Source organism: Cynoglossus semilaevis, chromosome 8 (genome assembly GCF_000523025.1).
Source record: "Cynoglossus semilaevis isolate Cse_v1.0 chromosome 8, Cse_v1.0, whole genome shotgun sequence".
Taxonomy (NCBI): domain Eukaryota; kingdom Metazoa; phylum Chordata; class Actinopteri; order Pleuronectiformes; family Cynoglossidae; genus Cynoglossus; species Cynoglossus semilaevis.
Genome location: NC_024314.1, coordinates 23,264,701 through 23,289,095, shown reverse-complemented (window position 1 = coordinate 23,289,095; position 24,395 = coordinate 23,264,701). Strand labels below are relative to the sequence as shown.

General features: G+C 41.3%; 1 protein-coding gene across 2 annotated transcripts; it reads right to left on the bottom strand.

The window, feature by feature from the left end:
- Positions 1-1,856: 1,856 nt before the first annotated feature.
- rassf8b (Ras association domain family member 8b) lies at positions 1,857-23,072 on the bottom strand. 2 transcript variants are annotated; one of them, XR_003050380.1, is made up of 10 exons: positions 22,410-23,072; positions 12,614-12,783; positions 10,401-10,751; positions 9,939-10,144; positions 9,614-9,817; positions 9,459-9,533; positions 7,721-7,843; positions 6,867-6,993; positions 4,678-5,284; positions 1,857-3,201 (listed from the first exon to the last, which is right to left on the bottom strand). XR_003050380.1 is itself a non-coding variant. In XM_025057814.1 (10 exons), exons 3-10 carry the CDS (start codon positions 12,723-12,725, stop codon positions 5,169-5,171), a joined length of 1,314 nt encoding a protein of 437 aa, XP_024913582.1. In that variant the 5' UTR covers positions 12,726-12,783; positions 22,410-22,591; positions 22,695-23,072; the 3' UTR covers positions 4,654-5,168. The 2 variants fall into 2 exon arrangements, 1 of the variants encoding a protein (XP_024913582.1); XM_025057814.1 differs by lacking the exon at positions 1,857-3,201 and having other exon boundaries at positions 4,654-5,284; positions 22,410-22,591; positions 22,695-23,072.
- Between the last annotated feature and the right edge of the window lie 1,323 nt (positions 23,073-24,395).

Genomic DNA, 24,395 nt, shown 5'->3' with positions numbered 1-24,395 from the left:
AAACAAAACAAAAAAACTCTTGGGATGGACTGAACAGCATTTAACACTACACATCCCTCAAATTTGGGCCGGTGTAGGAGGGTCAGGGACCCAATCAGAGCCAGGTCAGAGGTGCACCTGGCTCTGGAGCTTCATTTAGAACCAGGAATCACACTGGACAGAAGCTGAGGAGACACAGCAATTGACACCCAAAGTTCTCCACAACTAAGTACCAAGAAATGTCTCTCCAACGTTGAAAATAAATGTAGAAATTGGCTGCTACAGGATGTGGAGAAAACTTTTCATCCACCCAGTGTTGGCAGAAGCCTGTCTTCCTGCTCAAAGGCTGGTGGGACAGAGAGAGGCGAGTGATCCTGACAGTTGCTGAAGTGCCGGCAAAAGAGGCTGCAGTAGCTCCTGCAATTCAGAATGGTATTAAAAATTAAGTTGTTTTTATCCTTCCTAGATGCAGAGAAGGTCATCGTTGCTTTTATCTTCTCTCCGTCAGACAACTGCAAATGTCACCCTCACGTCTCCCGCTCTCTTAGGATGCAGCACCGGCAGCAGCAGTAATAGTAGCAGTAGTTTCCCCTCTGGTCTAAGACTCTGCAAACAATTCTGCTTCATAAATCCACCAGTTCCTGTAGAGTGAATGTCACCTATGGTTCTCAGCCCGTAAAACCAGACCTCAGAAAGGTAGGCAGCATTCTGAATTCTGGGATACAACAGTGAAAGTCACACATTATTCAACAATTTTTCTCACTGACGCAGCAGAATGTAAAACCTCAGCCTGGCTCCAGAATCACTGGGACCCAGAAGCACTGCAACATTATTGGTTAGCGCTCTGCTAATATGAACAGCTATGGTTCAGAAAAAAAAAAACAAAAAACATTACTATATACAGAAGATGGCTGCCCTCTCTGGCAGTTGACAGTCAACCCAGTAAGAGTAAACAAAAAAAAAAAATAGTAATGCACAGCCAGCAGAGTTAGCCAAAATGGTAATTTAAGCCAAACTGGAAATGGCTAAATGTTAAGCTAATAGCTCAAATATAACCAATATATTATTACAATAAGTTTCAGTAAATTGACATATATTTTCTAAAACATTGAGACAGGAGTAGCTACATGTTAGCAATAATGATTTGTCTCTGGCAGCAAAATGTTAATTATTATTATTTATGTTAATTACTTTAGTGCCGCTAACTACCACTGTCGTGACAAATAATAGCACATGTAATGCGATTGGTTACTACTCTAAAGTCAGTGAAGAATAAATGAAAAAAATAAAAGAATGAATAAATATCATACCCACACACGTCTAAAGAGAAATAACCACTGTTTTGCAGTTTATTAACTTGTGCATTTTTTAAATGCCATGTATTCATTCATCATGTTTTGGATTTTTTTTTCTTCCTTTTTACACGATTGTAGCATCATAATCAAAAGAGAGAGAAAAAAAATAGAGCCAAACAATTCAGTAGCTGAAATTATAAGTAAACCAGGAGTGCAAAACAATGTGATTTTTCTGAACCCAAGTTAGTTTCAAACGATCATTAAAGCAGTGTATTCATGCTAATGTGCTTTCACAGGCCTTTCACAGGGGTCAATGGAAACCAGTGTTTGAACACCGACGTTCACCTCCGAGTTCAAACACGAGCACGAGCTGAAAGCTGCGACATTCATCAAGAGCCAGCGGAACCTTGAACTTTTTATATAAAGCTACATCTCCTTTAGTACCGAATAATTACCTGGGTTACGTTTGTTGTCTTTTGTCGATAGAAAGAGCTAAACTGCCTTCTATCCTTAATTACTTTCTGAGCGTTGGCGTCTGGGTAATTCTGTGTCTGGAAATATCCCTGAGCTGTGGCATTTCTGATTTTCTGGTGGAGCTTTCAAAGCCACTTGATGGCTGCTTCCATAATGGCTCCATCATCCTGTCAGTCGTGTGCTCCGTTATTGAACGACTGATGACAGAGCCTGGAGACAGCCATTGGCTAAATGTCTGTTGTCACGGTCCGTAACAACAGGAGTGGATTTAAAATTTAAAAATATATCTTTTTGTTTACGGGGAAATAATGTGAAGGTCTGGCTTGTTTTTTTCTGATTGTTTACACTGAGCTGCTCTTTAAACAATATTTCCATCAGCGTAAATGTCACCAGGGCTAAAAGGCCAAGGCTAAACATAAACCCGATAAATCTCAGATGAATTATCACGTCCGTGAAAAGCCAGTGATTAAGAGTCCAGACAAACACGTAGAGCAGGAATCTAACTCTCACACTCACAGCTATTTCACACTTTAGGCTACTTAAAAATACCCTACAGACTGGTGTGGTATGTAGATATGTAGATATTAGAGCAGGGTTTTTTTTTCTTCTTCTTCTCAGTAAGGCATGCTATTCATGTGAAAGGGAAGTGTGAATTTCTACAGTTACATCAATGCAAACAACGGAGCCACGGCTCTCAACAATTCCCCTGCAACACATGCTTCCGTGGAACACGTCCTGTACGTCAGAACTCAGAGATCTACCGACATGACGGAGTCACTCAGGAGGTTTCTCAGCCAGGAAATGGTAAAAAAAATAAATATCCAGGTGAAATCAAACACATAGAAAAGATTGTGTTTAAAACTCAAAAAGTTACCCAACAGTTTCCTGCACCGTATATAAGAAATGGACCAAACTGTTGGGTCGCAGGTTCAAGCAAATTGTTAGGACAAAAGTCGAAATTCAAAAATATCTCCCTGCACCCAGACCCTTAGAGAACACTCCCACGTATCCATCCCACATGATAAGACACCATGTCATGAACCGAGGTCCATTTGTGGCCCATACCAGTCTGGGCTGTACCACATGTGGGATATTTTATGTCACTGTAATGGGAACAAATTGTTGTTTCTGGGTTGTGTTAGTCCCAAAGTTGACCTTTTGGTCCAACATTAGCCCAAATCAGGGACAACTTTACAGGGTTATTGGACCTATGCCTATAAATTGTTCCACTTCTGGCCCAGAGCCTGGGTAAATGAGGCTAGCCTTGTTACAAGTTTGAAAAAATCTGTTGGTCATTTTATGTCCTAAAGTTTGGGTCAAATTAGTTGTTTTGGCCCAACATTGGGTCACAAAAGGATCCACTCTGTTTGGAGTTGGGCTGAGTTGGTTCTTAAGTCTGGGTCGGCTCGGTCTCTTTGGGCCAAAATTGTCTGGTCCAAGTTGTAGGTTGATGCTAGAAATAAATAAAGTGAGAAGTAAGACGCCCACAACAGCAGTCAGCTGAATCATATTTCAGTTGTAGGCTGATGCTAGAAATAAATAAAGTGAGAAGAAGATTATTACCGTTATATTCTTGCATTTACAATGAGTCCTATATGTATTAGAGCTGCCCCCTGTTGGTTGCCCATCTGCAGTCCACTTGAGGGTTTCCTTTTTTGGACCTGGTGGGCTACGTCCACGTCCTAAATACATGGTCATGGTTTGGCACCAAGATCTAATGCATGCACATACTGCAGGTTGTGGGTGACACGTGAGCCTCTAGTTACAGAATACATTTGTACATGTTGACAGTTGACCTACAGAAACACAATATTTAAGAAAATACATTCAGCTACTGTGTGTAGCTATAGATCACACTAGCTTTGGTTCAAATGAGACATCTTCAGGTTAGTATGACGCTGAAAAAGGCAGACGTAAGAAGAGGGGTGTGTGTGTGTGTGTGTGTGTGTGTGTGTGTTTCGGGTATAGCTGCTTTTCTGGGGATATATTTCGATAAAATGCTGTTGATCCTGTCCTTGTACAGAACTGTATAAAGGATCAAGATTAAGTTCAGAATTGAAATTAGGATTAGAATTAGGGTCAGATTAGAGTTGGATTACGATTGTGCATATATTTGTTATAGTTACGTGTAAGCCTCTGTGTGTCTTTGTGTGTGTGTGTAATAACGTCCCTGCTTCATGAACACAGTGAATCAAACGCCTCAGAAAATACGAAAATATCGCTAAAAGCTACAGAGTCGAGGCTCTTTTGAAATGAAACGTTATCATGTCGAGAGAAAAAAAAGAACAATGGCAATAGGTGCGGAGTCAAACTTTCACACAGTTAACTTTCAACTAGGATAGTATATGCTTTGTCGCCACCTAGTGGTCAGATGGGCTATTACGTCCAAGTTGGGAAGTGTTTTCAGGATGGATTTCTGCCATCACTCTGAACGGTTCACTTACAAAATACGTATGTTAAGGTTTATTTTTGTCTCCGTCGCCACATTTATTTCAAACAGGGCCTCGACGACCTCTAGGGGTCACCACTGCAGAGAAGCCACCCTATGATTTTGGCACTTCTTTTACATTAACTGCCCTCCCTGACGCAGCACATTCATACAGGCACATCCACATGCAGCTTCCTTCCATTTCACCCATCCATTAACATCTAATATATATATATATATCATTTTCCTCTTTTACTATCAATATAACTCCAAATAATGAGGCAGATTTCCTGGTTAAATCAATAGAAATTTCAAATTTGTGTCCAAAAATATAGATTGAGCCTTAACTGAATGTACTACTTGTATATGCTGATATCGATCACCATTAAATCACCTGATTTAACGCTAATACTTATTTACATGACGCATAGTGTTCAGTAGCTACTGTATCCCCCGGGTTCCGTCTTTTTTTTTTTGTTCTCAAACATCAGACCAACTGACCAGAGTAAGGCAATCAGATATGGCTATGGTGATAGCACACGTGTGACGTCACATGCTCATGCATGATTCTCTCCGTCTATGCATATGTTCACTTCCGTCCGGGATGTGTACAACGATAGAATTCGCTCTGCTGTGGCGTCTTCAGCCGCTGCAGCTGCTGACAACAGGTCTGCTGGTTTGGGTTCCGTTCCGTCACTTGTTCATTCATTTGACGACAGTCGTTAGGTTTAATGTTCGTTCGCAGATGGATGCTGACATCACTCAGAAAATCAGTCCAGAGGGATGATAAAGGATAAAGGCAGTGCAAAATAGATCAAACCTTTTTCTTTTTTTAAACCATGACCCCACTCGTCGTCCGCTGCCGTTTTTCTCAACAATTTCCAAAGTGGTGACATCAGTGGAGGAGGTTCTTAGTTCAAATAAAGGGTCTGTTTTTTTTAACGTTATGGTAAAAACAACGTGAGGTGACTGTGACAACAACTTCTCTCAGATCAAACGTAGATTCCCTCGGGGTTAAAGGTGGAGGAGGTGGTGCTTTGCAGATTGCGGAGGTCAGTGGGGAGGAGGCGGGGCGAGGCTTGTCTCCTCACAGAGTCGGGGTCTACTTCTGAAACGAGAGGAGACGCGACGATGCCCGTCATTGTACAGTCATATTTTGTCAGATTATTACATAGACTGACAGGCAGGATGTGAACAGGAACAGCAATGTGTGAAGAACTCCATCATTGTATTTTGTATGGCCAATTCAGAGGCAGAATCTAGCCAATGATGCCACTACTGTCCTAAGAAAAAAAATCTAAATCCATTAATTACAAGGTTAATTGATTTCGATGAAGAGTAAAGCCAGTGAAGACATTACTGTCCTAGGAAAAAATTGAATTAACTATTATATGCAGTAGTCAGACGAGCTACGCTTTACACTTTGAGCTGATTCATCGTGATGTTACCTTGCAGTAGAAAACTAAGTCGGGGCAGTAGGTGTCAAGAGAAGAAGAGAAAAGTAGCAAATATCAATACAAATGTTATTTTAACACTCTCATTCTCTTTGTCTGGCTTTTACTTTTTAATGCTGCCGAGCTCTGGACAGCTATTCGTCCAGATAAGACACTATCAGACTGGTCCCAGTTTTTATAGCACCGGAGCTGTAAAAGTGGATAATAGTGCAGACAAAAACAAACAGCAAGACTAGGTTTACGACTGGACTTCCCACAACCCTCTGGGGCAGACTTTTCTGTTTTGTGCCGTGCAGCTGGTTTACCATATGTTCACACAGTGACGGAGGACAATGAAGTTTGGTGAGGACTAACATGCATGGCTTTCCTATCATGTGTAAAATGAAGGTTTTTGTGTAGATCAATATGACATTTGTGCTGATTAAGCACATGTTGTGTACCGTAATATATTATGGGACAAAACATGGAAAAACTATTTTATTTTATTCTATCACTTAAACACCTTATCATGATCATAGTAATCCAGTTCCTCATTGTTAAATCTATTCAGTGCTGCTGTTTTAATTTATTTCTCTGAGCTGCTGGGAAACATTGATCCCACTTTTAAATAAATCATAAATATATTTTACCCTGACCTTTAGGTTATTAAGTGACCACAAGGTGGCACTGTCCCCATACACATATGTACACGATACGTGATGCGCCTCCCTCCAGCTGAGTTTGGATGAGAAAGTGTTGCATTAGTTTTCATTAGTTCACTTTTTTAATTTTGACGGAGAACTCGGACAGAATCAGCTGTAAACTACCACGAATCACAGTGACGTGAAGTTCTTCTTTGGACAGTTTTGCATCATATTTTGGACTTTTTTTCTTCTTCTGCTGTGTCACTCACTCTAGAAATAACAACCTAGTTCTAACATTTTAATAAAAAAAAAAAGCTGATGAGACTGACGTTCATGCATGAATTGAAGTGAACTGAAATGATCTCTTTGATTCTTGATCTTTTTTTTCCTCAAATAAATATCTTGGTACTCTTTGATTCTTGATCTTTGTGAGTCATTTTTTTTCCTCAAATAAATATCTTGGTGATAATTTAAATCTGATAAGACAAACACCGTTCTTCTTTTATTCTCTATTTGATCTTTTTTCTTTCTCTTTTTCCTCATTTCTAAACATTTTTGTGCGTGAAAATGTGTGTATTTGCATATGCATGTAAGTGTGTGTGTGTGTACACACCACTGACGTCCTCTGTGGTGGGCTGTGAAGGCAGCACAGTGACTTTGGTGCCGGTCCGCTGGATGAACTGCTGCAGGTTGACCTGTCGCAGCTCCTTCGTCAGCTGCTCCAGCTCCTGCTCTTTCTCCTGTTTCAAAAAAACAGACAAAAAAAACCCAAAAAACTTTCATAATCAGACGATTTTTATAATGAGTCAAACTTGAGGTTTGTCCTGTTGAAGTTTCATCCTTGATCATTATATTTCTTTTTTTTTTTTTGGTGGGAAGTTCCCCTTGGTTTTAATGCATGGAAATATAAACCCTCTGCTCAGGATCTTTGTCCCAAGTCCAAAACCAGAGGAGAGAGCTCAGGAGACGACTGTGAATCTGTGAAGGTTATGAAACTGCAGGTGAGGGAAATTGCGTTCTTATTCGGGCCCCTCTCTAATCAGGCGTAGAATTCTGTAATAGCCTCCCTCCCTTTTCCTTCTCATTACCTCACGCTTCCCACACCCTGCTGGACCTTCAGCTCATACTCGTATCCACTGCACATCCCTGCAAGCCACAGATTAAACTCCGCTCCACTGCCCACAATTTAATGAGCTTAGATTTGTGTGGATCCACCTTGTTGCTGGGTATATTTTCCACACACACACTCACACACACACACACACAGCTGGACGTTGTAATCAGCAATTTTAATGGAGTTTCTGTTATACAAAAAAAAAATCAAACCTCTCAGCAGCGCTCAGGGGAACGGCAGCTTTTCAGATAAAAGCGCTCCTCGTTCCTGACTGATTTGAAGGATACGCCGGCCAAAACCGGGCAAAACAAAAGCTGAACAAAACACAAGGCGGGAGGAGAATCTGTGCTGACCTGTAATCTCTTGCCTGACTGGTTGAGAGAGCGTTCCAACGCCCTGCAGCTGCTCTCCAGCTGTGACGTTTGTTGGCTCTGCATTTCCAGCTCTGCCTTCACTTTCTCCAACTGGGAATGGGCCTGTGATCCGGAGCAGAGGGAGTCGAGAGGGAAAGTCAGCACTTATCAGAACTTTACACAGGAGATCGGCAAAAGAAACTAACTATTATTGTCAGACTATTATTGTATCATTGTATGAGGAATTCCACGGGGGGGGATTTTTTTTCCCCCTCCATTGATGCAGTGTCCTCATAGTACAGGGGTGTCCAACTTCTTTTCACGGGGGGGGGCACATCAGCAATACAGTTCCCATTGAAGGGCAGGTTGTAACTGACTATAGCTGTGATTTCTCTGTCGTATTAATACAGGTTTCTCCAATTAATTATTATTTATTCAAATTTCAAATGTTGTACATTGCTTTGTGTAATGATAAAAAAATGTTATCAAGTTATAAAAGTCAGCAGCATAGACTTTATTATTGGACAATTAAACACTTTTTGAGTTACCACGGGCCACACAAAATGACTCAGCGTGCTACATTAGGCCCGCAGGCCTTGAGTTTGAAGTCAAATGCTAATATTCTGATTCATTCTGATTCCCGCACTCCACCGACCCCTGTCGACCTCCCAAACCCACACCTGCGTGAATTGAAATACTATTGAGAACCTGATAATGTGTATATTTGTTATCTGTACATACCACTATATGAGATGCTGCCACCTAGTGACTGGAGGCTTGTTATCATTCAAGCATTAAAGCAGTGGTGACACTGATGTCCAGTGTGTCATATTCCAGTGGAAGCCCCTCACACATCACCTGGCAACTCACCCCCTCCCGCCCCATATAAGATTTTTTTTAACATCATCTGCATTAGCAATACCAATGTTTTCCTACACTGTTGTTTGGCTGCAGCACGGCCAGAGCAGATTGATGACTTCAACACTCATGTGCATCCATAAAGCCAAACAGCTGCATTGATTCGATTACGACTGTTCTCATATATATATGTATATATATATATATAGCAGGCCAGTGGCGTACATTGATCTTCAGTCTCTGCTGTTTTTTTAACGACTAAAGGTAAATTAGTCTGATGAAACTCATGTATATGTTCCAAGGAAATTTTCTTAAGAGGAAAAATAGGGCTTTTACAACCTTAATGTAGTTACAATCGATACACAGTAACGCAGCTATTATTTTTCTAGAAAGACACTGTGAGTGGAAAAGGCTGGAGGCTCAGTATAAAAAAAAGGCAGAACCAAACCATTGTCCCAAACATTTACAGTAATTCTCTGTTTTCACTCAACTGGTCTGAAGACTATTTCTTCAATTCCTGCGAGTATATCATCATTGTGTTCAACTAAACAGGCCCAGGTTTTAGAAAATTGAAACAAAGATCATTATATTTCATTGCATATACTGTATGTTTTGGGTCATTGTTGTTTTTTGGTGCTCCGTGAATGTAAAATATGTGTGGTGTGTGGGAAACACTGGTCTGTGTTTTATGGGATCACATGCTAATTTAGCACAGGGTTAACACAGTTTATTATAGGTTGATATATAAAATTTCAAATTTGACTCCTGTCCTGAGAATATATGTGGTTTTAATAAATGTGGACCACATTGTAAAATTATTTAGAGTTAAGGCCCAATTTTTACTTTTTACTTTTCTTCGACAACCTTCACAACACTCTACCTCTTCTTCGCTGACCCTCTGGTTGAGCTCGGCCTCCAGGTGAAGCTGCTCCTGCTCCAGACCAGTTTCCATGCTCTGTAAAGCACGACATAGAAATGATGAATTATAATTACGACAATATTTTTAAAAAATACACATCTTCAAGCTGTACTCACCTGTATTCGCGTCAAATAGTCTAAAAGCTCAGCCTCGCAGTCACGAACGCGACCCTGCAGTTCAGCCAACTGCAGCCGCAGTTGTTGCTCGCTCTCCAGCTCAATCTGAAGCTCGTTCTGCCAGAACTCCTCTTCCTCCACCTCAGCGTCGTTCCTCCTCACCTGCTGCTCCAGCAGCAGCAGCTCCTCCTCCAACTTCTCTCTCTAGGAAAAAAAAACAGCTCAGTAACAAGGTTTTCAATCTTCAGTGTTAAAATATAAACGGTAAATGTTTGAAGATCGGGGCTTTGAGCTCCTGTAAGTCACAGCTGTGGTTTCTCCTCACCTCAATGGCGTCGAAAGCAGCCTCCTCCCAGTCTCCCAGCTCAGCCTCACAGCCCAGCAGACGGCTCTCCAGAGCCTGGAGTTTGTCTCTCTGTAGCTGCACCAGTCGGCTCAGCTCTCTGGCCGGACTCCCAGGCACAGATGCTACTCCACCAGCTCCAACTCTGCTCAAGTTCAGGCTCACGCTGCGCGACTGGGACTGTTTGGCTGGATGAACGGACACAGAAGGTTTGAGGAGAAAAAGTTTAATTCCGTAAGAAAAAATGTAAAAACAATGAATACAAATTATGATATAAATATAGACATAGAACGTAAGATCAAGGGGTGTTAGCGTCACTAAAAGGCAAATATTGGTTTTTGAAGACCAGTTAATTAATTTTGTTTTCAAAAATCTTCACTATTAAACACTATTATTTAAGCAGAATTATTATTATTGTGAGGTCCTTAAATCATGAAATTTTACCTCCAGAATCTCTGTGTCTGCCAAATATTTCCCTCAGACTCTTGGCCCCTCCAGAAAAGGTCAGAGACTTGCGCTTGGGTTCCCGTCGTCTCAGCGAGTGGTCGGCCACCGACTGTCGGAATTTAGCCAGAGGAGGTAAGCTCTGCCGGTAGAAGCCTCGCTCTGGGATGCGACCTTGGACATCAGAGGTGGGCCGCTCGCTGATCGACGGCCCTGTTCTTTGGAGGATGAGCTGCACGTCGCTGGCGTACTGACCCCACTTGTTGAGGGACACCACAGGGTTTTCATTTGGCGCGAGGTGTCGCTCGGTATCCCGCCACTTCTCGATCAACGTGTATCTGCCAGTTCGACCTACAACAACATTTTTTAAAAAAATCCCTTCATCTGCAAAAACAACGTTGAGAGATGCACTGACCCTCGCCGCCCATCACTTACCTTATAAAGTGGAAAAGGTCGCAGCAATAACACAACGGAGCCACTTAGAAAAATGGCTTTTATCAGAGATGAAGCCTTTTACTGACTCAGCCCGCACGTGTCCAATAAAATCATAAACCTCTGTTGTACAGAGTGGTGCCGTCTCTTATAGAGCGTTGATCTACGGTGTCTCTCACCATTTTTAGTGCTACTACGACACAATGGTTGCCGTCTCATGGTTTGTTTGGTTTTTTTTGTGTCATGTTTTATGCAGATGACACCATATTTTATGAGACCGGCCTTGAGACTGGTCTTTCTGTGTATTTTCAAGCAGAGTTAAAGGATCATTGTGAAAGATTTAAGTGAAACAATTTAAAGTTTGAATTAGAAATAAATTATGTCAAAATGAATGAATTTCTATTTTTGTTCGATTAAACAAAAATTACTAGCTATCTTTACTTAAGGTTGCTAAGTCATAATTAAACACAGCTAAACACTGAGATCATTTGAGATCACTAGTAGGTTCCAAAGTGCAGTGGTTAGCACGCCTGCTTCGGAAGCAGAAAGCAGAGAGTTCTGTGTTCGATTCCCATAGGTGTTCTCAGGGTGAATTCCCATTTGCTCTGAAACATTGCAGGGTTAGGGTCCAGTCAAAGCCCAAAAGTAAAGGGCTATGCCTGGATTATTTTTGAATTAGTAAAATTGAACATTTTTTCACTGCGGCCCCCGTACCAAACAGCCTATGGACCGGGACCAGGGGTTGGGCACCCCTGCTATAAAGGGTAGAAACCAAACATCAAAGCCCATTGTTTGCCACAGCAGTGGGGAAAAAAAAAGTAAACTGGACAAAAGCCATTAGCTCCTTTATGAGCCCCTCACTCTTTTTCTCAAATGGCAGATTCCAAAGACATCAGTGTTTAGTGAAGGAACTTTACAGTGGGAAAACCCTACTCAAACAGTCACTGTGCTGGGAAAAGGACAGGAGTTCAATGGCTCTCGGCTCTGTGTGCCTGCTGCTGTGTGTATGTGTGTGTGTTATTGTGTGTTATTGTGTGCGCCTGCATTCTTGTCTGTGCGCAAACAGATAAGAGCAAAACACTTTACACCGCTTCACACCACCGCCCCTCATCCTGCACTATGAGGGCCCTTGTAAAAGGAGGCGCATTCATCACAACAGCCATTCACATCACAGCACCTCCCGCCTGGACTGAAGGCAAAGGAGCAACACGAAAAGAACAGTGGACGCCATAACTCCTGTGATGTTGTCACTGCGAAAGACGCACCTCCCACAGTGCTGTGAGAAGAACAACACTGAATGTTTGGATGCACAGGTGATGACTAACAAAGTGGCAACTTTTCTTCCTCTGTTCTGCAGCTGATAATGAAGTCTTACTCCTCATTTCTCTCAGATCATATATGTCAGCTCTCTCTCTCTCTCTCTCTCTCTACCCTTAGGTGCTGTTTCACTTTTGTACCATCCATCATCCCCACTCAACAGACCAATGCTGGACACAGTCCACATCACAGAAACTCCCTGTAGGAATCTCTGAAGGACATGATATCATTTACACAACTTTTTGACCTCAGAGAGAGAATTTATCTTTGGGTTATTATCCTCTGTTTCTCCTTTATTTGTAGTATTTGACTCATATCTTTGTCTTGTTGGGTTAAAACGATAATGTGGGCTCCAGTTTCATTTCCACACATTCAAACATTTGTTTTTTGTGTGAGGAATTGGTTTAGTTGTTAATTGCCTCGAAACAAGCAGCTAATTCAGAACAGTTGTTGTTCAAACTTACCAATGGCTTGCGCCAAAGCGATGACCACTTCCTGGCATGTGGTGAACTCTGTGACCCCACACACAATGCGCTGCACTCCATCCACCCACACTTTTAGCTCCATGGCCTTCATCCAAAGGCCCTCATTCCTCCACACCACAAGAGGGTGCTAATGGTAGGTAAACTTCATTCTGAGGAGAGGGAAAAAATTGCTGAAATCAATCAATGTTTCACACAGAAACACAACACATGAAATTTTTTAGCATGGTATAGGTGACAAATAATGCAGTCTGAGGTTTATGTTTAGCGTTCGTCATTCATTAGAAAATAATTCATTGTTTAATTTACTAACATTCTCAAAACATTTACGTAACATATGAAGAAAATAATTCATTGTTTAATTTACTAAGATTAAAAACAAATAGTAGTACTACAACTGATACAACAATTTACTTGTTGTTTACATAAAGTACTTCCATTAATTTGCCACCACAGTTTAAAAAAAAATAGATTCCCTCATTCACCACTCGAGGGAGCCCTAGTAACAATAGTACGCATGCCACAGGTTGAGAACCAGGACTAAGGATAGCTACTTGTTATGTTCATAGGGTCAAAACATTTAGTGGAGACTATTGTCAGGTGAAAACAGAATCAACCATTTTGATGTGAACATTTTAAATTTAAATCTAATAAACCATCAGTAACATTAACTAAGCATTAGCTAAACCACTGCATCAGTAACCATTCAAACACATATAGAGCAGTACTCGACCTGGTTGTACGACTCGTCCACTTGCAACTGTTCATCAGCAGTCTACTGTTGTGCTGCTGATGAATTAATGCAACACACTCACAGTGCAGCAACTCTGTAACGGGCTTCATTCACTACATTTTTCATTTGCTGGTGTCAGTACGAGGAAGCAGTCACGTGCACATGCGCACACACACACACACACCTACGCACACATTGCATGCACACGGGACGGCAGAACGAGCAGAGCCATTTCAAACTGCTGACACAAGCACGTCAGCAGCGAGGCAGTCATTACGAAGCTGGCAAGGCCGCGACAGCGAGCCCGAGCACCGGAGCAGCGAGGGAGCAGGTGTCTAATGCTCACACAGCCCGTCCTCTTCCTGACCGGCCCATCAGCTCTGCTCTGATCCTTGACTCTCACATCACTCGATGCCTCCCTTACTATAATTTAAACTCCTTCCATCTTCATCACAGCTGGAATGGGACTCCCATCTCTGCTATTTAACCACCAGCCCCCCCTGGAGGAGCCCGTCTCTACTGAGACTGTACGCACATTACACCACAGGCTCTTATGCAGAAGAGGCATCTGGTCAAGGCAAGGCCCCCGGTGTGTGTGTGTGTGTGTGTGTGTGTGTGTGTAAGATTTGTTACGGTGGACAGATTCTGTAGGAGCTCCATGAACCCAGACACCTGTTTAATTCCTAGTCAATGAAAGTGTTACCGTGAATACACCTTGGTGCAGACACGGAAAAAAAATATCTGCAGTTTGTTGTTGTTGTCTATTTAAATGTAAGTGATAAAAACAATGCCGTTTAATTGTTGTGCATAATAAAGTAATTATTCAATAATTACAAAATAAAGTGCAAACTTTGTATTTTTGAAGTTAGCACAGAGGGTAAGAAGAAACTACATGAAGGGCTTTTAACTGCAAAATGCTGTTTCTTTAGCAATTATGGTTAAAAAGAAAAAAACTGACAAATTATTAACCACTGGTTAACCTTACGGTTACATTTATTACAGAGAGTGTGTCCAGAGCTTTCTTGGCTAACTGTAAAGGTCTCCCAAGCTAATGACAAATTAGCTCTAACATGTTATTGTAAGTGTCTTCTTCTTCTACAACATAGAACCCATGATGACCTATGTCAATTGGTCTGTAGCTAGCAGTAAACTAACCTGTTAGCTTGTCTCCTGGTGCCTGTTGTTCCAGGTTGGTTCAGTAGTTGTTGTTATATCACGTAGAAAGACTGGGAAGGCTGTTTGTCCTGCTTGCTAACAGCAAAACAACAAAACAGCATCGCTGTTACCCTTACAACCCACTGTTTCTGTTAGCTGCACTTTGCGCGACCTTTGCTGAATCACGTATCAGCTGATACACACAATTTGAGGGCAGAATACTCTAAACCCTCAAAGTTAAACTTCCACCTCTTACTTTATACGAGTGTTGAAACTGTGGAAGGCAGCCGCGATAACATCAGGACAAAATGAAAACACTAATGGTACAAGTGCAATATCCACTGGAGGAAAGAAAACATTCTTCCTGTTAACAAAAGGTCACTGACGCGGTTTCATAACGACCGCTGGCTCCCGACAGATGACGTGATGACGCCTTAAATTTTCACAGCTGTGGCCAGAATGTTGCAATAAGCTGTTTATTCAATGACAAGTGATATCCAGATAACACTGAGGTTTCATACAGGAGGAACAGGCTGTTGACACAGGCTCTCAAACTCTCTTACACACACACACACACACACACACACACACACACACACACACTGTAGTCAGTCCCTTGTGTCTGACACAAATTATCAACATCTTATTAATTTAGGCAAATGCATTTCACCAGTTTAAATTAATTTTGATTTCACAAAACACATTAGTGCGATCAGACACTAGGACTCCACATCATCACTTTTCATTTCTGCTTCTATCATAACATTCTTTTCAGGGTTGCACAAGAAGTGGGAGTCGATCCCTGCAGTCAGACGAGGGTGTGGTTCACCATGAACAACCATTAACAATGACAGAAATACTGGAGTGTGTTTATACAAGTATTTTCATTTGTGTACATGCCGACCACCGTCAAGTACCACCACGGATACTTCTCGGAACATACTCACCGACCACCATCAAGTACCACCACGGATACTTCTCGGAGGTTTTTCAACAAATTAAATTAAACTCTGGTTAGTCATCACAGTCGGCTGAACAGAAAGTGAGCAGAGCTTCGACGCCGTAATCGCATGTCAACTGAAAACACTGCCTCCTGTTGTCCAGTAAACAAAGTTCAGTGACTCGGTACTGTGTAAACACCTCATCTGCTGAGGCCTCATCGTCACTGTGACTTTAAAACTGCGATGAGTCATCAGCATATCCATCGATCAGGCCCAATGCCGATACAGGTATCTGTAGCTAATTTATACCGATGGTGAATTCAGAGTAAACAACATGTTGTTTTTTGCTGTATGGCATAAGCACACGGCTATTTTCTCTCCATGACTCACATGCTGACGTTGGCAATTTGGCATAAATAAGACAACATATGCTGAGAAGGGTTTGCCTCCATCATAGACAGAGATACAGCGCAGCGGCGTAGCGGCGGGCAGCTGTGTCGGAGCAGATGTTCTGCGCTTGTGACGTGGAATTGAGCAGATGTATAGGTCCGTGAAGCTCTGATGCAGGAGAATTAAAATCGTCTATCGGTACAGGCCGTGACGTCAGAGTGAGATCCGATCAAACGCTGCCCTCCGAGTCTGCGCTGAGCTCAAGAACGTGACCAAAAGAGTCAGACGACCTTCGATTTCCCTTTCCTGTTAATCAGTTCCAACAATGGTTAAGGTACTGTATGGTATGAGAGACGTCGTCTAACTCTTCTTTCTTTGTAATATTACATTAACTGATCCACAAATACTCCAAGACGACAATATCTGACAGATATTTTCATAGTAGAGTAGTATTTTTTATTAATGGTATCGTTTAAAAAAGACATACCAACATCTTACAGCGCTCTCTACATCTAAGGGATGGACTAATTTATTGAATAATCAAATAAAAATACCCACCAGATCAAAGGATTATGTAAATCATAATCAGCTTATTTCTAACAAACTAACTCTGGTTTGCTCTCCGCTTATGACTTTGATATAAATGTATTACTTTGAAGCCCCTGCTGCCCCTGCACATGGATGAATAAATCATGGGGGCTACACTGCGCATAAACACAGGTTATTATGCAGCAACATGTGTGCGCTGCTATTTTGGTTCGGCTGTGTTTAAGATGTATACTTCCATATTTAGAACCAGGATATACATTTCAAAGCTGAGTTACCGCTGCTGTAATTTAGCCTGGTTTATTAGCATGGTGTAGAGTTTAACAACACCAGGCTAGTTGTGTTAAAACTGTTGCAAAAATGTTCCTCTGTCGGAGTAGAATTACGTGTTGGTCATATTCTGGCCACTGTTGTACTTCTTTACTTAACTCGGTGAAGAGACGAGCAGGATAGCTAACTGCTAAAAGCTAAGTGCTAGCTCACACCAAAACTTGAACCTTACTTGAACCTTAAGTGAACCTTACAAGCAGGTGAATATTAAAAGCTAACTGCTAGCTCACACCAAAACTTAGAGACGTTACGTTAGTTAGCGTAAGTGAACCTTACAAGCAGGTGAATATGGGTTTTAATCAAATTATAAAACGTTTTTTGGTTTCACTTTAGTCACATGATTCAATCAACTTTTTTGGTTTCACTTTAGTCACATGATGAAATTAGCAATTAAAAATCAAAACATAAATACAAAATCTCTGTCGCAAAACCGTTCCTCGTCACTATTTCTGGTTATGTCTTTGGTTTATAGTCTTTCATTTCTAGTTGAATTTACACCAAGCTGAATCCTGTTTATTCATGGTAAATACCATGAATAAACAGGTTTGTGATTATGTTTTATTGACATTAACCACTGGACTAAAATCCTTATAATATAAATATTTTCTCAGATTTATTTTTTATTTTCTTCCACCAAACACCTGACTAAGATAATAATGATTATGAAATAAATTAGAATATATTATCTAATAAACTACCGTCATTGAAATAAGCCACGGTATTTAAACTGACTGGTTGTTAAGTTATTGTTTTTTGTTTTTTTAAGCTCTTGTAGAAGCAGAAAAGAGATGAGGTATTTTATGTCTGGTGTTGGCAGGAGTTACAGGGTAATAAGCTGTGATTTGTTTACAGGTAGAAACCTTCGTCTGTCTAGACAGGTGTTTCACCAGAACAGGAAACGGTTTTACTGCCAATGTGAAAAAAAACAGCAGGCAGCTGTTGTACGTTCTTTGTGGCTATTAGTTGAAAAAAAGTATTAAGTGAATGGACACTAAGAGCCGATTATTCGACTGGAAACTTGTACGATGACAGATTATTTCCAACAAGGACCTAAATGTGAGAACCTTAACTCTCATATAACATAAAGACCAACCTTTAATGAATGGCACAGACATTAACTCCTCTTCTACAGCACAATATTTTCAGGACATTTCTCGGCTGCTCTGTGACAGAAAATTGTTTTGCTTTAGGATTTCACGCTTTTTTGCTTTTTGTTTATAAGAACCAAAACCCCCTAATTATATCTTCACTTCTATTAGAACAACAGTACGAGGCGTGGTCCAAATGAAGCAGTGTCGCCGCGGTCACGCATGTTTGAGGCGTGAGAACTACAGTGTCGTCTGGACCGTGAACTGCTGAGCTAAACTTAGTGGCGACTTCAGTCCGCCTCCCCTGAAGTTTCATTCTCAGGATGCCACAGAAAGGCAGAGCCCTGGAGGAGACACCATTTGGATCAACCGAGTCCCCGTTTCATGTTTGCCCTTTCTCAGACATGGACGTCTGTTGGTAAAAACAGGCGGAGCACGAAGTCCCCTTCCATTTCCCAGAGATGAGACAAGCTTTTAAAAAAGCATTAAGCGTATTAAGATGTAAAAAAAAAAGTAAAGTCAGGGTTTTAAAAATCACTATATCCTTTAGCAGACTTCATTTCCTGCTTTGCTTAGCTCAACACTCTCGGTCAATTGCTAAATTAAAGTTTAACTAAGTGATTGATCAGCTTTGAACCCCTGAACCCTCGTCACTTACGGCAGCCAGCCAATAAAACCCTTCACAGTTGAGCAGTAAAACCCAACAGTACCAGATAGGAATGTCAGATATTGGCTTTTTGACAATATCCGATATGCCGATATTGTCCATCCAACACTTCATTACCGATACCTATATCAACCGATACCGATACAGTGGGACAGTGTTGGCCTGGCGGTTAGGGAAGTTAAGTGCCACCTGCTCACTAAGGTGATGGGTTAAAGCAGTCTCAATTATTTTCTGCTACTCCCGCCCTACGGGACAGATGTCCGCATACAATCCCCTAACTATTAAAATAGATTAATAAAATGAGCTGCAATGCTGCCATCTAGTGACTTTCACTTTCATATACCGCCGTTTATCCCCAAAACTATTTTGAGGGCACACATCATTTAGTGAAACCCAGGCATTGTGTAATCGGGTTTTCATTATCAGAGAATAAAAACTATAACGATTCTTACAGCTATTACATAATTGCCATAATTATCGGGCGATATTATAGTACCAGATAATTAATGGATTTAAGCGCCCGCCTTTACTATGACAGGTTATAAGAAACAATTTGTGAAAAATTGTTTTTTTTTTTTATAAAAAACGTTCAAAGAAAACGTAACGAGTTGACAACGCAATAACAACAACGGATGACGACAATCACGCAATCTCTTGCAGATTTCAAAGACTTAGCATTGGTCTCAACAGCAGGGGTTGTCCACTGCAACTAGTGGAGCAGAGACAAAGGGGCATACAGTGAGTGTGTTCATGTGTGTGTGTGCACGTGTGTGTGTGCGTCCACATGGCTAACTGGATGCAAACAATCCCTCACCATGGCTACACAGTTTGCTCTTTGTCCGAGCTCTACACAGATGAGTGGATTGATTGGAGGGCACGGTCTGGGAAACTAACCAAACAATCGGCCACAATTAAGGAGCAGCCCCGTGTTTTCCTGTCACTTCCTCTTTGTCTCCTCTGAATGCCAGCTCGGACAAAAAACACTGGGGTGAGCACTTCAGCGGGGGTTTCCCCCCAGAACCTTAAATCAAGTGGGGTTGCTGCTGAACGGTCCAAATTAAAGAGGGAATTATCAGTGCAACTTACATTACGTTAAACCACCTGAAGGAGGCGCTAATCTATCAGTTTAGATATAAGTTTTGTACAGACTCCATCGGGCTCAAAATTATTTCACGGAATACTGCAGTACTGCAGTTTGACTGCCTAAGGCCCTCTGCTAGGCCGTCCCCTTCCTCACCCCCCCCCCTTCTTCCCCAAGATCAGTCAACTGTTGGTCTTTACTGTTGACGAACCATCTGGACGGTGTGTTCAGAGAACCTGGAGACATCAACGCCCAAACAAAAGTTTACAAGACATCACTAGTAGAGTACAAGATGAAGAGAAGAAAATCTCCCCTCCTCCTCTTCAGTTTCTTGTCAGTAAATACTGAAAGGTACTAAAAGTACTGTGGATTAATTTTCTTAGCCATTTTATTAGGCTACTATTCGTGTTGCTAAAAGTAACAAAAGTGAACCTGAACAATCCAGTGTAGGCATAGACTGCTGGGGAATCTCCAATGGTGCATAAAACTGTTGCCTCACTTAGCTTTAACTGGTACAGACTGTTAGACTGGTGTTTTGTTGCTTTAGTTTGTATGGGAGTTTATGTGTAAACAACACGTCGTATCGGAAACTGCGTGCAGTTGTCTCTGAATTTTCATACATTTTATTCCAGTTTATTCTACACAAGAATTCCATCTGGTTCCTTCCTGAGTTTGTCCCATTTTTTGGGAATGACTGCTCCATGGTGCAGTCAAAATGCAATGATGCAAGTACTGGAAATACTCATATGTTACCTCAGGAAACAAAACCTTCCAGCTTCTTAATGAGCACTGCAGCAATTTTAGTAGTTTTTATTTTATGACGTTATTGTAAATCAGGACTTGGTGAAAGCAAAATACTTGAATTGGAGTAAGGTACACGGCCCCCCCCCCCTGCTGGTTTCCTGCCTGTGGCGTTCACAGTCTCTTAAAGCACTCCTCGAAGTGACATTGCCACTCCTTAGATCCACGCTGCCAGAAGCTAAAAATAGCCACAGGGAAAATCTAATGTGGGTAGCTATCTCTGGATACAACAAAAAAAAAGCTAATTAAATTAGGATTTGTCCATCGGACACTCAAGCACTTTGTCTGATGGACTCTCCTCACACCTTCTCATTATCGAGGATTTCAGGAGTAAAGACGAGGCTCCGCAAAGACACGTGATAATCCCCAACATTCAGCCCTCTGTGGTTTCCCCTCATGTTTTAGCGGCTGAATGAAGACGACTTTGAGGAGATTGCCTTCACATCCACCTTCTCAGGTGAGGGGAGTGGGCTGAGTGCAGCTTAAACAAAAGCTGAATTTAAGTGAAGGAAGACCTTCTGGGAAATATTCACACAAAACAGATTCTGTTCTCTTAAGCAAAAAAAAAAAAAAAGAAATTTAAACACAATAACTGCTGAGAGAGTTTGAGTTGAAGAGGACAATGTCATAAAAATGTAGATAAATCCATCGGACGGGTATTTGGACGAACCACCTTCTAACAAAGCTGGGTCACCAAACTGCCGCGTTGTCTCCTCAAAAGTTAAAAACTAATCAGCTGGTTGAAGACAATAAGCCTTTAACCCTGTAAGACTCGGAGCTTAACTCACCGGGGGAGGAGGGGGAGGAGGGGAAGGTCTGCTAAAGAAGAACTGGGATGGATTTACTTCCATGTAACATTTTAAACTTAAACTTTATTATGGTATTTTCAACAAGAATTAACACCTAAAGTCTCTCAGATGTGGATATCAAAATGCTTAAAGTATTACTGTAACTTTAATCTAATTAAACTGTATTTGTAAAAAAAAAAAGATCTTGATCCCTATGTTTTTGACCTTTTGTCAACAGCAATATAGGGTCCAACAGCTTAGTTTGAGGACAACATCGTTGAACTTTGTCTACACTGAAAAGTCACTTCCAGTTGGATGGTGCCAAATACTATACAACATGAATAACTCGCATTGTGTTTTTTGGTCAAAGAAGTTTTAAAAGTAGAACTGGAGTCTTTATTCTTTTTTTTCAATGTCATCACCGATGGTTAGAACCGATCCGCTTCATTGCTCAAATACACTCTGGACATGCTGACTCGCAGACAAACCCGTGTGAAACCAAAGAACCAGAGAAGTTGAACTTCTTTTCCAGCACTGCTGAAGCTAAATACAGTCTGTGTTATGTCTACATCCACCACACACACACACACACACACCACAACTTAATAGCTGCTGAGTGTGTTCTGCCCTTGCTCCTGTGATTATGTGTGTTCCAAGGACTTTCTCTCCCGGTGTACAGTACTGTACTGTACTGTACTGTACTGTACTGTACTGTAGTGTAATGTACTGTACTGTACTGTAGCTGTCTGACTCAGTTGAAGGAACTCTGATTAAAACCTCTGCTGAGCGAGCGCTTACAGCCAAACTCTATTAAGAGATGCATCACTGCAGGGGCTCTGCACACACACATACACACAAACAATGAAATACACACTCATTTCCTGCATGCTGGCTGATGGATCAGATCTGCACACTGTCACAATTCATTTCAAACTTATGAAATATATCAACTAAAGGACCTCTTCCTGTAAAAGAGAAATAATTCAGAACCACTTTGAAAAAATATATATAGAAAAATGATGATAGTAATAATAATAATAATAATAATAATAAAGTTAAGTAAACCACAGCAGATCTGACTGTCGTTGTTGCTCCATCCGGTCCATTTATGTAAGCTGTTTCTACGGTTGTTCAGAACATGTTGGTCCGACTGTAGCATTCACACCTTAGCATACATTACACCCATTCATGTGAAAAACACACAGAGAGAACCTCACCGAACTACACACACACACACACACACACTTCATTCACTTACCTGTATGTATGACTGCAGAGTCACAGCATGGCCCGGTCTCCTCTGCTTGTTGTCTGTATCTTCACTTATTTCTCTCTCGGAATCAAAACCCAGCACTTGGTTCCGGTGCTTGTCATGCGGCCCAGTACCGGCAGGTCCAGGTCCTGTTTCCGAGCCCCGTTTCGCGTCTGCAGCGGTAAACGCTGTGGATGTAAACAGTCTGTCCAGTCACGGGACATCCAATAATAACAACACTGCTGCTACTGCTGCTGCTGCTGTGACTGAAGTGAGAGCAAACACACTCACACAGAGGCAGAGATTCGGATTCTACTGCTGCTGCTGCTGCTGCTGTAAATTACGTCTGAACACAAGTGGGACACCGCAAGGCATGATGGACCGGTTAAAGCTGCACTGCACCGCCGACGCACACGCAGACATCCCAGCCTACAGTGATATCCGGAGCCCCCACCTGCCGCCTTACCCCTACGGCCCCCACCAAAAAGGGACGGGAGGGTCGGGTTTTTTGACGATAACATATTTAAATGACTTTTAATATTAATGTTAATTAATTTTGTATTGCTGAATTATAAATTAAATCAACTTCTGACAGAGTTCGGACTTTTTATGACGTTACACCGAGAAACCACTGAATACGGGTCCGAAAATGAACATGACATGACACCTGTTTTTAATAGGCATTTAACTCGACGGCGGCCATATTGAAATTAACGCTGGGACAACGACAAACTTCGGTTTAATCTGTGATAAAGCAGCCAGGTTACATTAACTTTAATTGAAATGTCCAATTCTGTTATTAACTGACGTGTCTCTTTGTTCAACGGCTGTTTGTCTAGTTTCTTTTTTTTAACGTTAAGATTGAAGCCATGATTAGGGTAAAATTTCATGTCAGAAATCCCAATGCTAACATCTGTATTATATCTATATTATTAACTTTTTTCTAACACTTATATTTAACCTAAAATTATGACGTGATTATACGTGATTATGGTCATTTTTAACAATATTACATGTGTTTTTTAACTGTAGCTCTTAGTTTAATGCTTGAAATCTACTTTTTCCCTGATTTATTTTGGGTGTTTTTTGTTTTATTGAGTGAATCCAGATTGTTTTAATTTAATGAAGAAAATCATATTGAAACTTTTAAGAGATTTATAATAAGACTATCACTCAATCAGATGGTTTACAGGAGATGACAAAAGAGAGAAAAAAAATATAATCAGGGTTTAAAAAATGATGAATAAAAGTAGTAAGTGTGCATCTTATTAACAGTCCAGAGACCTGGAAAAGTCCCAAACTTCAGGTCCTGGAGTCAAGTCCTTCATTCAGACTAATGCTGTGTTCCTGTCATGCATCCTTTTCCCGTCTTAAAATTATGCGCAATCTGCAAAACTTGCATATCCACATCCTCTCAAAGATTTAACAGGCACACATTATCTGACCTTTGACACCAATGCTGCACGTTTTTTTGATGTCTGAGGCCATAAAGTGGAACTGTTCTGTATGAGCCTGCATCATTTCAAACACACTTTCCCACAAAATAATAGGAACGTTTGACATAATTGGCATCTTGGTGAAAACGCATCTGTCTCCACTAGAATTACGTCCAGTGCTGTCTCTCTGCCTGAAAGGTGGACACACACACACTGGAGGTTTTTCAGACACAGAGTCATAACATGTAATTCAGGTCGGATGTTTATATACAGTATTTCCATCACTCACTTCCTTTTTGCTTTTTCCTCTGCTGCACTAACAGCCCATAAAGTTTACTTTTAAAGTCCCAGGAGCAGCAACGCGTTTCAGCTGCTCAGGTTGTTTGACTTCAGGAACAAACATGGACGTTGTCACGGCTTACAGCATTAATCCTGACGGTTTCCTGCCGCGCAAACACGTGTTGACACCAGCATCTCAACAATCAGATTTCCAAGCCCCACAAACCTGGAAAAAAAAGTTTCATCCAGGCACCAGTTTTTACGCACATTTGTCTTA